The 13,433-nt window shown below is 50.3% G+C and overlaps 1 protein-coding gene across 8 annotated transcripts in view; it reads left to right on the top strand.

Annotated features, from left to right (window-relative positions):
- Positions 1-4,043: 4,043 nt before the first annotated feature.
- TRAPPC9 (trafficking protein particle complex subunit 9) overlaps positions 4,044-13,433 on the top strand; it is a 733,440-nt gene continuing 724,050 nt past the window's right edge. For 5 of the 8 annotated variants that reach the window (XM_054499826.2, XM_054499824.2, XM_063669112.1 and 2 more), the window contains exons 1-2: positions 4,044-4,160; positions 10,401-10,994. In XM_054499826.2, the coding sequence (XP_054355801.2) occupies positions 10,411-10,994 (584 nt within the window). In that variant the 5' untranslated portion in view covers positions 4,044-4,160; positions 10,401-10,410. Of the gene's footprint in view, positions 4,161-7,505; positions 7,604-10,400; positions 10,995-13,433 lie in introns of all 8 variants that reach the window. The other 3 variants (XM_063669111.1, XM_063669113.1, XM_063669110.1) reach the window with 2 other exon arrangements.

Here is a 13,433-nt window from a genome sequence, read left to right as displayed (position 1 = left end):
AGACCAGCCTGACCAACATGGAGAAACCCTGTCTCTACTAAAAAAATACAAAAAATTAGCTGGGTGTGGAGGTGCATACCTGTAATCCCAAGTACTCAGGAGGCTGAGGCAGGAGAATCGCTTGAACCCAGGAGGTGGAGGTTGCAGTGAGCTGAGATTGCGCCATTGCACTCCAGCCTGGACAACAAGAGCAAGACTCCATCTTAAAAAAAAAAAGAGACCAGACAGCTAGTTTGCTCTCTATCTGTCATGTGAAAATACAAGAAGCCAGCCATCTGCCATTCAGAAGATGACCTTCATCAGACCCTACCCATGCTGGCGCCCTGATCTCAGTGTTGTTCTAGTAATTTCTTATATCTGCCCAAACCAACTAAGACAAATAGCCACATCATCAAAGCGTTCCGCCTGTTAGGACTTTTGTAGAGAGGAGAGAGTGTGAGTATGAGGTTGAACCTGGTTATTTTAGAAATTCCTTCCAACCTTAGATGTCTGTAAATTCCTTGAGGGCAGGTTTTGTATGTTTGAATTGTCACCCTTCAGAGGAGATGCTTAGGAAATGTTAAAGCTGCTAAAGGAGCACAGCCCCAGGACCTAGACAGTACGGGGACTGCTTTGGATGTTCGGATGTTCTCATTTGATCGTTGTGGGCTGGGCTGTGGCAGGCTCTTACACTCTCTGAGCCTCCATTTTCTCATTGGTAAAAATGCAGAGTAATAATACCAGCACTTTGGGAGGCCGAGGTGGGTGGATCTCGAGGTCAGGAGTTTGAGACCAGCCTGACCAACATGGTGAAACCCCATCTCTACTAAAAATACAAAAATCAGCCGAGTGTGGTGGCACATGCCTGTAATCTCAGCTACTCAGGAGGCTGAGGCAGGAGAATCGCTTGAACCTGGGAGGTGGAGGTTGCAGTGAGCTGAGATCGCGCCACTATATTCCAGCCTGGGTGACAGAGTGAGACTCTGTCTCAAAAAAGTAAATACATAAATTAAAAGAAAAGCAGAATAATAGTCCCCGCTCTCCTTCCACCACAGATTTGCTGAGACAACAACATAAATTGATTGAAGTGTGTACACTGCAAATAAGCAATGTTTCCTTTTGTCAGCTTTCAATCTTGCTTTCCAAGTTGCTTGCCTTATCCACTTACAGACAGAATAAGAAAAGACCTATGCAAAAAGTACAGTCTGTGGGGTCTGACAGCCCTGGATTTGAATCCCTAAATAGCACCAGCCACTTGTGTGACCCCAGCCAAGTAGGGTATCCTTTCTGGACTTCAGCACTAAAAATAGCTCCCTTGCTTGGATCTTATGAGGTAAGGTTGGAGCCTACTTTCTGCACTCAGACCTCCATTAGCAGTGGCCTTTTAAATGTATCTTTTCTGTATTCTCTGTTAACCCTGTACACTCTTTTGTTTATTTATTCATTAAAAAAAAAAAAAACAACACTTTTTTTTTGAGACAGGGTCTTGCTGTCTCTCCCAGTCTAGAGTGATCATGGCTTACTGCAGCTTCAACCTGGCTGGACTCAAGCGATCCTCTTGCCTCAGTCTCCTGAGTAGCTGTGACTACAGGTTTGTGCCATCCTGCCCAGCTAATTTTGGTATTTTTTCCAAGAGACAGAGTTTCTGTGTGTTGCCCAGGCTGGTCTTAAACTCCTGGGCTCAAGCGATCCGTCTGCTTCGGCCTCCCAAAGTGCTGGGATTACAGCTGTGAGCCACTGCACGGCCTCCATGCAGTCATAACACCATGGGGCAGCCACGTTGGGCAGCTTGTGCATTGTCAGGGAGACACTCTTCCTCAGCCCTTGGGCACCTCTGTTGAAAACTTCCTGGCTGTCTGGCAGGCTGGAAATCAGCTCTATTTGTTTTGCCCTGAAGATATGTTTTATTTATAACTCATTCTGACTCTGTAGAAAATAATTCAATAAAAACTCAATTGGTTTTCCACTAGCCCTGAGCAGGGATGAGGGATAGTATCTTATTTTATAACACATGTGATAATAAAACAGCCCTGGTCACATAGCCCAGAGTGGGTAAGTGCCTGCTGGCTGAATGGAAAAGTGCTGGCTCAGACCATTTCTCCCTTGCTGCTGTATGTGCTGAGAGAACCACTCCTGTCCTCTTTACTTTTCCATTTTAGGATTTTCTTTTTTTTTTTTTTTTTGAGATGGGTTCTCTCTGTCACCCAGGCTGGAGTGCAGTGGTGTGATCTCGGTTTACTGCAGCCCCCGCCTCCCGGGTTCAAGCGATTCTCCTGCCTCAGACTGCCTAGTAGCTGGGATTACAGGCATGTACCACCACGCTCAACTAATTTTTGTATTTTTAGTGGAGACTGGAGTTTCACCATGTTGCCCAGGATGATCTTGAACTCCTGACCTCAGGTGATCCACCCGCCTCGGCCTCCCAAAGTGCTGAGATTACAGGTGTGAGCCACCACACCCAGCCCTTTTTAGTGGGTTTTTTTTTTGTTTGTTTGTTTTTTTGAGATAGAGTTTTGCTGTTGTTGCCCAGGCTGGAGTGCAATCGCGTGATCTCGGCTTACTGCAACCTCTGTCTCCCAGGTTCAAGCGATTCTCCTGCCTCAGCCTGCTGAGTAGCTGGGATTACAGGCGCGTGCCACCACATCTGGCTAATTTTGTATTTTTAGTAGAGACGGGGTTTCACCATGTTGGCCAGGCTGGTCTCGAAGTCCTAACCTCAAGTGATCCACCCGCCTCAGTCTCCCAAAGTGTTGGGATTACAGGTGTGAGCCATTGCGCCTGGCCAGGATTTTTTAATTGAAAAAGAAATACATGTACATGTTAAAAGATTCAAAAAGAACATTAAACATACATAACGGAGAGCGGCTCTCTGTTTTCGATTTTCGCTGCGGATGCCACTGTTAACTCATGTGCTGGGCATCTTAAGTAGGCAAGCCTCCCCCATCTCCTGCTTTATTTTATTTTATTTTTGAACCCAGAGGGGTTTAAATCCTTAAATGGCTTCTGCCCGCACTTAGCAAGCTTGGCGCCTTGGCACTGAACTAACGACAGCTGTCCTAGCCCCTGTCGCCTCTTTGGAACCTTTTATGTGGATGGATTGTTGGGGTCCTCAAAGTCGGGAGTGCCATGGTGCCAGCTGGCCACACAAGGGGAAGACGGCCCAGGCTGGGGCTCGCACCTCACGTGCCTCCCGGGCCCTGCGATCCTGGAGGCGCCCCCATGCCGCGCGCGCCACGATCACCCAACATGAAAAGAGGGGGCACGACCGTGAGGGTCACGGGGGGTGCCGGAGGGATCCACAGTGGGCTTCCGCGGGGCCTCAACCCCTGAGCTTCACAGAAGAAGTGAAATTTGAGCTGCGCTCCCTGAAGGACTGGTAAGCGGCGGGGACAGAACTGGGCCTCCCTCCAGCTGCGCCGTCCCAGGTGCAGAAGCTTTCCTCCTAGTCTCCGCTCTCTTGCCCCGGTCCCTCCCTCCCTCCTCCCTCCATCTCCCTCCATCTCCCTCCTTCCCTCCCTCTCCTCCTCCTCCCTCCTTCTTTCTCCCCTCCTTTTTCTCTCCCTCCTCCTCCCTCCCCCTGTCCCGTCCCTCCCTGTCTCCGCTTCTCTCCCTCGCTCCTCCTCCCTCCTTTCACCCCTCCTTTTTCTCTCCCTCCTCCCTCCTTTCACCCCTCCTTTTTCTCTCCCTCCTCCCTCCTCCACCCTCTCCCAGTCCCCTCCCTGTCCCCGCTTCTCTCTCTCGCTGCCCCTCCCTCCTTGTTTCACCCCTCCTCCTCCCACTCTCCTCCTCCTCCCTCCCCCGTCCCCTCCCTCCCTGTCCCCGCTTCTCTCCCTCGCTCCTCCTCCCTCCTTCTTTCATCCCACCTTTTTCTCTCCCTCCTCCCTCCTCTCTCCTCCTCCTCCCTCCCCATGTCCCCTCCCTCCCTGTCCTCTCTTCTCTCCCTCTCTCCTCCTTCCTCCTTTCTCCCTCGCTCCTATCCACTTGCTTCCCTCGCGTCTCTTGCAAAACCCGGGACGGATCGGGGGCCCGGGCCTGGCCTCCGCGCACGCGCAGGAGCAGCGCCGGCTCGGCCGCCAGTCGGAAGCGCCAGCCCAGAGCCTGGGAAGTGGCTGCAGAGGCTGCTCGGCCCCGCTGCCCGCCAGGTCGTGGGCTCCCGCTCCGGGCCCGGGGCCACCGGCTGTGTAAGTGCAAAGCGGGGGGGCTCCCGGTCAGGCAATTCGGACCGGCTGCGGGGAGGGCTGCGCGGCTGGCCGTGGAGTCGGCGCGTCCCGCGGAGGGGCTCGCCCGGCCCTCACCTGTCCGGGCGGAGCCCGCCACACCTGTCCGGGTCCGCTGCCCGGCCGGGGTTCAGCTTGCACCTGCTCCAGGCGCCCTCGCTCCTGTTGGCGCTCTGCTTACATCTGTCCAAGGCTGTGTCCACACCCGCTGAAGACTCGGCGGACACCTGTCCGGGACCCGGCCCACACCTGCTGCCCGGGCCGGCTCTGCTCTCCCGAGCCCGCGGCGGGGTCCCCTTCCCCTCAGCGCCTCTGAGCTGTCTCCGCCTGGCTTCCCTTCCCGGGCCGTCCGCGGCGCTGGAGCCCCCCGCCCCTGGGCCTGGCTACGCCCCCTGGAGCCCGCGGTGTCTGGGACGCGCGGCTGGGGCCTGGGGCCCAGCACAGCCCACGCCCCCGGCGCTTTCCCCGCCCTGAGATCCCGGACTTCTCCCCTAGCCCTTTCCCTCCCGTCTCCTGGATTCAAACTGCCTCCGATCTAGCTGGGCGGCGTCAGGCGGTGCTCTCTGGGATAAGCGCGCTGTCAACTCCAACTTATCCCAGGGAACCCTGGAGAGAGGAAGTCAACCTACTGGCCTGTAGTCTTCTCCCTGTCAGCCCACCCCAATCCCTTCCATCCCTACGGACCTTCCCAACGTGAATGTCTGTTAACCGAAAGTTTTCCCGTGTTAGGATGCGTTGTCTGTCTTCAAATGTTTTTATAGAGAGAGGAATTAAAACCCTGGAAGCAAGGCCCAGTTGAAAGGTATGGGGGAGTGACTTCCCTTCCATACCCCACGGCCCCAGTTTAAACTGGCGACTGTCCGGTGTTTCTAAGGTAGTCATAGCTACCTATGACATCTTTATTTGTTAACATGAAACAAAGCACCGGGTGAATGATATTGGAGGCCCAGGAACATTGCCGTCCTAAAGATCTGGCTAGGTTTTGTTGTGTGTGTTTGTTCGTTTTTTTAATTGTGTGGAAGACTAGTAGTGAAGAGGGAAAAATAGTTGTCCGGAAACATGTAAACAATAAATGTTTCAGAAATCTAGTGTGTCAAAAATAACAGCTTCATTGAGCCTCGATTACCTGCCATAAAATCCACTGCTTTAAAGTGTACAATTCGGTGATTTTTTTTTTGGGACGGAGTCTCGCACTGTCGCCCGGGCTGGAGTGCAATGGCACTATCTTGGCTCACTGCACCCTCTGCCTCCTGGGTTCAAGTGATTCACCTGCCTCGGCCTCCCGAGTAGCTGGGACTACAGGTGGCTGCCACCATGCCTGGCTAAATTTTTTTTGTATTTTTTAGTAGAGACGGGGTTTCACTATGTTGGCCAGGCTGCTCTCGAACTCCTGACCTCGTGATCCACCCGCCTTGGCCTCCCAAAGTGCTAGGATTACAGGCGTGAGCCACCATGCCCGGCCAATTCAGTGATTTTTAGTATATTCACACTTGTGTAACCATTGTCATTCCAGAATATTTTCATCACCCCAGAAAGAAACTCCATATCCATTAACAGTCACTCCTCATTCCCCACTCCCACAGCCCCTGGCGGCCCCCAGTTTACTTTCGATATATATAGATTTGCATATTCAGGGAATTTCCTATTAAGGGAATCATACAACATGTGGCCTTTTGTATTTGGCTTCTTTCACTCAGCACAATGCTCTAAAGTTATTCATGTTGTGGCTTACATCAGCACTTTGTTCCTTTCTGTGGCTGAATAATATTCCATTGTAGAGATTTAACATTTTGTGTATCAGGCAGTTGATGGACATTTGTGTTGTTTTCACTCCTTAGCTATTAAGAATAATGCTGTGCCTGGCCAGGCATGGTGGCTCACGCCTGTAATCCCAGCACTTTGGGAGGCCGAGGTGGGCAGATCACGAGGTCAAGAGATCGAGACCATCCTGGCCAACATGGTGAAACCCCCTCTCTACTAAAAATACAAAAATTAGCTGGGCATGGTGGTGGGCACCTGTAGTCCCAGCTACTCGGGAGGCTGAGGCAGTAGAATCCCTTGAACCTGGGAGGCGGAGTTTGCAGTGAGCCGAGATTGCGCCACTGCTTTCCAGCCTGGCGACAGAGTGAGACTCCATCTCGAAACAACAAACAAACAAAAAACAAGAATAATGTTGTGCTTGTAATCCCAGCACTTTGGGAGGCTGAGGTGGGTGGATCACCTGAGATCATGAGTTCGAGACCAGCCTGGACAACATGGCGAAACCCTATCTCCACTAAAAATACAAAAACTAGCCGAGCATGGTGGCTCATGCCTGTAGTACCAGCTACCCGGGAGGGTGAGGCATGAGAATCGCTTGAACCTGGGAGGCAGAGCTTGAGGTAAGCTGAAATCCTGCCACTGCACTCCAGCCTGGGTGACAGAGAAAAACTCCGTCTCAAAAAGGAGTAATACTGCTATGTACATTCCTGTACAAGTTTCTGGTGTGGACACATGTTTTCAGATCTCTTGGATTGCTGGTTTTATGGTAGCTCTGTGGAGGAACTACCAAGTTGAAGATACATATTTTTGCTGTTTTAATACCTGTATTAGCTTAGTCTCATACCAAAACTGGCTCAGTAGCAGGCATCTTTTTTTTTTTTTTAAGAGTCTTTCTCTATCACCCAGGCTGGAGTGCAGTGGTGTGATCTCAGTTCACTGTAACTTCCTCCTCCCTGGGTTCAAGCGATTCCCATGCCTCAGCCTCCCAAGTAGCTGGAATTATAGGTGCATGTCACCAAGCCTGGCTAATTTTTGTATTTTTAGTAGAGAAAGGGTTTTGCCATGTTGGCCAGGCTGGTCTTGAACTCCTGACCTCAGGCGATCCACTCGACTTGGCCTCCCAAAGTGCTGAGATCACAAGTGTGAGGTCAGGTTTTTTTTTTGTTTTTTTTGAGAGGGAGTCTCACTCTTAGCGCCCAGGCTGGAGTGCAGTGGTGCGATCTCAGCTCACTGCAACCCCCACCTCCTGGGTTCAAGCGATTCTCCTGCCTCAGCCTCCTGAGTAGCTGGGATTACAGGCATGCGCCACCAAGCCTGGCTAATTTTTTTGTATTTTTATTAGAGACCGGGTATCTCCATGTTGGTCAGGCTGGTCTACAACTCCTGACCTCAAGTGATCTGCCTGCCTCGGCCTCCCAAAGTGCTGGGATTACAGGTGTGAGCCACCACACCCGGCTGATTATGCTGCTTTTTAAATGAGACAATACTTTTTATTTTAAAATTATTGTTATTTATTTTTTTGAGATGGAGTCTCGCTCTGTTACCCAGGCTGGAGTGCAATGTTGTGATCTTGGCTCACTGCCTCCTCCACCTCCTGAGTTCAAGCAATTCTCCTGCCTCAGCCTCCGGAGTAGCTGGGACTACAGGTGTGTGCCACCCCTCCTGTCTAATTTTTGTATTTTTAGTAGAGACAGGGTTTTGTCATGTTGACCAGGCTGGTCTCTAACTCCTGACCTCAAGTGATCCTCCCGCCTCTGCCTCCCAAAGTGCTGGGATTACAGGTGTGAGCCACTGTGTCTGGCCGAGATGATACTTTTAAAATAAGGCCCTTTCTTCATCTGTGGTGGGCTGCGTTTTCCTCCTCTGTAGAATGAAGGCTTCAGTGTTTCTCAACTTCTGTTAAACCCGTGCCTACTTTTGAGAAACATGAGCTCTCCAGTCTCCCCCACTCAGTATTTTGATATGTCCTCCGAGGGGTGTTATGCCTCTTTGTTGGAAGATGATGTGATTTTGGTTCTTTCCAAGGTGGTTTTTGTGTGCAGAAAAGACTCTTTAGGGAATCGTTGTGGGGAAAGGGCAGGAGAGAGTGGGGCGTCGTCTTTGAGAGCGTGAGCACTGTAGTCAGGGACTTGGGCCGAGTCACACACATGTAATATACTTGTGAACCATTTGGATCCTGGGCAGAAGCAAGACATGTTGGGAGGCTAAGGTTTCCTTTTTTAAAATTTAACTTTATCCATACTCCTCTATCCATGTGTATTTTGGAAGTCTGTAGAGGTAGGGTTGTGATGTATAGTTCATTGTGGGCTCTGCATATTCAGAATGGGATAGCCCCCGACACGCAGTCCTCCTCCTCTCCGTGCAGGTGAGAGGCTTGCCATTAGAATTTCACAGAGGTCTTGTAGCTATGTCACTTTAATCTTAGTGTCTCACCTGAGAAGGTTTTACTGCCACGATCTCTGCAGTCAGGCTTTGGTGACCTGAAGGTTATGCAGTTTTGGCCTTCCTATTTAAGAAAAAGAAAACAAAATTAAAAATGCAAAATTAGATAGAGGGCCATAGAAGGGGCCTGAAGCTGAGCCCCATTAGCTCATGGTACAGCTGCCTCTGGCCATGGGGACCATGGCCAAATCCCCTCAGGAAGTGTGAGCCTGCTGATGGGGACAGTGGAGGTGTGTATCGAGGCATCTTTTTCTTATTTGATACAGAGAGCTCGTTTAATCTCCCTAACCTTTAAAAAAATTGAACTTTTTATTTGAGACTATGGTGGTTGTAGCTCCATGTGCATTTGTCAGAAATAATACTGAGGGATCCTATATACCTTTTGCCCAATTTCCCCCTGTGGTGCCATCTTACAAAACCACAGTATTTTATCACAACCAGAATGTTGACTTGCTGACACCTTGAGGTATGTGTTACTATCCTCATTTTTATTCACGATGAAACTGGGGTTCAGGGAAGCGCACAGGCTTGCTCCAGGTGACCCAGGTCGTGCATGTAGAGCTGGGAGTTGAATATCATTCCAGGCAGTGGGATTTCCATCATGACCGTCTGTGGTCTGGGGGCAGCATTCATTGGATTGTTCATTTGTTTGTTTGTTCACTATTCCCTTCAACAAACATGTATTGAGGATCTCCTGTGAGCCAGATTCTTTCATGTGGGTCATCTAATTTAATTTTTCCCCAGCTCTGGGGAATCAGGTAATAACGTTTTCTTTTTATATCCGACAAAATTGGCTCAGAGAGGTTATGGCAACTCTCCAGTTTATAAAGGAACGGTGGTATATTTGTGTAATCTCTCCTTTTATATTAGGCACAATGCTAGGCCCTTTACATTCGTAACCTCCTCAATCTAAATACAGTTTTATAAGGCAAGTTCTTTTTCTTTTAATTCTTTTTTTTTTTTTTTTTTGAGATGGAGTCTGGCTCTGTTGCCCAGGCTGGAGTGCAGTGGCACGATCTCGGCTCACTGCAAGCTCCGCCTCCCTGGTTCACGCCATTCTCCTGCCTCAGCCTCCCAAGTAGCTGGGACTGCAGGCGCCTGCCACCACGCCGGGCTAATTTTTTGTATTTTTAGTAGAGATGGGGTTTCACCATGTTAGCCAGGATGATCTCGATCTTCTGACCACATGATCCACCTGCCTCAGCTTCCCAAAGTGCTGGGATTACAGGTGTGAGCCACCACGCCCTGCCTCTTGTTTTTTTTTGAGACGGAGTCTCACTCTGTCACGCAGGCTGGAGTGCAGTGGTGCAATCTTGGCTCACTGCAGCTTCCACCTCCCGGGTTCCAACGATTTTCCTGCCTCAGCCTCCTGGGTAGCTGGGATTACAGGCACGTGCCACCATGCATGGCTAATTTTTGCATTTTTAGTACAGGTGGGGTTTCACCATGTTGGCCAGGCTGGTCTCGAATTCCTGACCTCAAGTGATCCATCACCCTCGGCCTTCCAAAGTGTTAGGATTACAGGCATGAGCCACCATGCCTGGCCACGACAAGTTCTATTATCACCACTATTTTGTAGCTGAGGAGTTCCAGGGAGCCCGGAATTCAAATCCAGATCTGATTGTGTGGTGGATTTTTCTTAAAATCCTGTTGAGGGGATGGGGGAGCAATTACACACGTGTTTATTCATTCACTCAACAGGCATTTTTGAGCACTGACTCTTACTACTCCTGGTTAGGTGGTAAGAATAGAAAGACAAGAAACAGCCCCATTTCTGTAGAAGCTCCACGCTGAGGCCAAGGGACTGAAGGTCAACAGTTACAGCATTATGATCAGAACTGCGACAGCCACATGTGGAGCCCTAAGACCTGTTGATGCCACGGCTTTCCTTGGGGCTTCCCCTGCCTCTGGGTAGTGAAGGTCATAGTCACTGCCTCCCAGAGTGGGCTCTCAGCACTCAGGACTCTGTGTCTCACAGCCTCATTTCTTCTCTCTGAACAGGGACTTGAAAATGAGCGTCCCTGACTACATGCAGTGTGCTGAGGACCACCAGACGCTGCTCGTGGTGGTCCAGCCTGTGGGCATCGTCTCCGAGGAGAACTTCTTCAGGATCTATAAGAGGATTTGCTCTGTGAGTCAGATCAGCGTGCGGGACTCCCAGCGAGTCCTCTACATCCGCTACAGGCACCACTACCCACCCGAGAACAATGAGTGGGGCGACTTCCAGACCCACCGCAAAGTCGTGGGCCTCATCACCATCACAGACTGCTTCTCGGCCAAGGACTGGCCACAGACCTTCGAGAAGTTCCACGTGCAGAAGGAGATCTACGGCTCCACGCTGTATGATTCCCGGCTCTTTGTCTTCGGGCTGCAGGGGGAGATCGTGGAGCAGCCGCGCACTGACGTGGCCTTCTACCCCAACTACGAGGACTGCCAGACGGTGGAGAAGAGAATCGAGGACTTCATCGAGTCACTGTTCATCGTGCTGGAGTCCAAGCGTCTGGACAGAGCCACAGACAAGTCTGGGGATAAGATCCCCCTTCTCTGTGTCCCATTTGAGAAAAAGGACTTTGTAGGACTGGACACAGACAGCAGGTAAGTTTACCTAGAGACCCAGGCCCCTTGGCTTCCCTACATCAGAAGGGGAAAGCACAAAAGCACAGGGCAGAATTTTATTGTAGCAAGGAGTAGAAAGATGTTGTTCATTGGTTTTTAAAACTAATGACTTTCTGTCAGAATCTGTTTGAGTGCTGCTAATAAACCAACCAAACAAAAACCAGTGACTTTTAAAGACAGAGACAGCCTTTGGTTGGGGAAGTCTTTTAGAGTTGTCTTGTACACTCCCCTTTTTTTAGTGGGGCTCCCCTCGTGGGACTCCTGGAGCTCTGTCCCATACAGCAGCCACAGCCAGTTGTGGCTTTTGGGCACTAGACATGAGGCTAGTTTGAATTGAGGTGGGCTGTGAATAAAACCCACGCCAGATTTTGAGACTTAATTCTGAAAAAATAAACTTCCTTGCTAATTTTTTTTTTGAGACAGAGTCTTACTCTGTCTCTCAGGCTGGAGTGCAGTGGTGCGATCTTGGCTCAGTGCAACCTGCACCTCCCAGGTTCAAGTGATTCTCATGCCTCAGCCTCCCAAGTAGCTGGGACTACAGGCACGTGCCACCATGCCTGGCTAAGTTTTGTATCTTTAATAGAGATAGGATCTTGCCACGTTGGCCAGGCTGGTCTTGAACTCCTGGCCTCAAGTGATCTGCCTGCCTTGGCCTCCCAAAGTGCTGGGATTACAGGTGTGAGCCTCCATGCCTGGCCAACTTTCTTGCTAATATGTTTTATATAGATTACATGTTGAAATGATAGTATTTTACATATCTTAGGTTAAATAAACTATATTTTAAAAATCAGTATCAACTGTTTCATTCTTACTTTTAAAAATGTGGCAACTAGAAACCGAAATGTACTTACGTGACTTGCATTTTATTTCTGTTGGACAGCACTGTGCTAGAGCACAGTTTGAACACTTTTATTCAGTCTCATCCCTTTGGTTCACAGATGAGAGGGTGAATCTGGAGAGGTAAGGGTTAGGTCCTAGCTGAGCTAGAAATAGAGCCCACGTCTCCTGATTGCCAGGCTGTGCACCCTGCGTATGTGGCTACTTTTTCTCTCCTGATGGCCACACTTACAGAGCAGCCAAGCGTGGATATCAGGATGCCAGAAATACCACCTGGGAGCTCCTAAACAGCTACCTTATACAAATGAAAAGTATGTCTATTCTGTCTGTGTACAAGGAGTGTTGGATAGAGCAGGAAAAGGTCAGCTTCCCATCTTGCCTGTTATGAAGTCAAAAACTTTATTTCAAATCAGAATTGCAGATGAGCTCTTCCTTGCCACTTCCTTCCACTCTCTGCTCGCTGCTGTGTCTTGCCATGGTGGCTGTTCTGCAGAGCTGGATGAGATGCAAGCCTAGGCAGCAGCTATTTGCCAAGAGGGCGTCCCCATTTGCCAGGGAAAGTGATGTGTCACTGTGTCAGTCACTGGCCTCCTGGCTTGGACAGGGCTCTCCCTCCTCCTGTGTAGGATTGGCTGATGAGCCACAGGTGAGGATTCAGTGACGTAAGGTGCACGCCACCATAGTGCCTGCTGCAAAGTAGGTGCTCAGTATGTTTCTGAAATTTATCTAAGGCCACATGGTGTCTTTCTGGTTGTTGGTAAGTATAAGGAGAAATGATCACAGAATTGAGACACAGTTGTCTAAGTCCAGCCCTCAGAGTTGGAAGCATAGAATAGCCTCAGTCACACCTGCCTGTGGTGCTTTGCGGGGTCTGGAAGGAAGGAATTTTCGTTTCTTCACCCAAATGTGCATATTTGGCTTAAGGAAAGGGAAAGGCATGCTGTAGACCTGCTCTGTGTTTAATCCTCATACCAGCCCTGTGATCTACACGGGGTTGCTCTGCTGGCTGATGTGGGGCTGAGGCAGCAAGGTTTAGAGACCCGGGCAGCCACTGAGCAGCAGCGCTGATATAAGCACCAGGGCTGTCTCTGAGGCCCAGGGCCTTTCTACCTCACCTCGTTGCCTTCTGCTGCGCCTCCTGTGCCTCTTGAATAGCGCACACTGCTGTCCAGCCAGCAGGCACCACGGGAGTCATCCCTGATAAGGTGTTGCTGTATGGTGTGCACAGCTTGGCAGCCACCTGCGAGGTCGGCAGGGAGTGGCCTGCCCCTGCTTTACAGAGAAGGGGTGAGGGGTTGAAGCTCACAGGCGGCATGGGTCAAGAATCCCGCTCTGACCCCTTGACTCATGCCTTCCTCCTTTGCCACATGGGCATCAGTGACGTTTTTCAGTCATCCACTTCTTGGCTGTGAGGTTGCAGATCCACCTTCAAATGCCAGGTCTTTTTTGCCTTTTGAAATCTGTGCTCACAACTCTGCAGGAGGAATGGGAGTGTGCTGTGATGCAGTGCGTCACACATAGTGGATAATGACTGACAAGCGTTTGTTGAGAGCCTTCATATGCCAGGCATGGCTCCAGGCA

The sequence above is a fragment of the Pongo pygmaeus genome, chromosome 7 (genome assembly GCF_028885625.2).
Source record: "Pongo pygmaeus isolate AG05252 chromosome 7, NHGRI_mPonPyg2-v2.0_pri, whole genome shotgun sequence".
Taxonomy (NCBI): domain Eukaryota; kingdom Metazoa; phylum Chordata; class Mammalia; order Primates; family Hominidae; genus Pongo; species Pongo pygmaeus.
The sequence above is the reverse complement of the archived record's forward strand: the minus strand, read 5'-3'. Positions and strand labels throughout refer to the sequence as shown.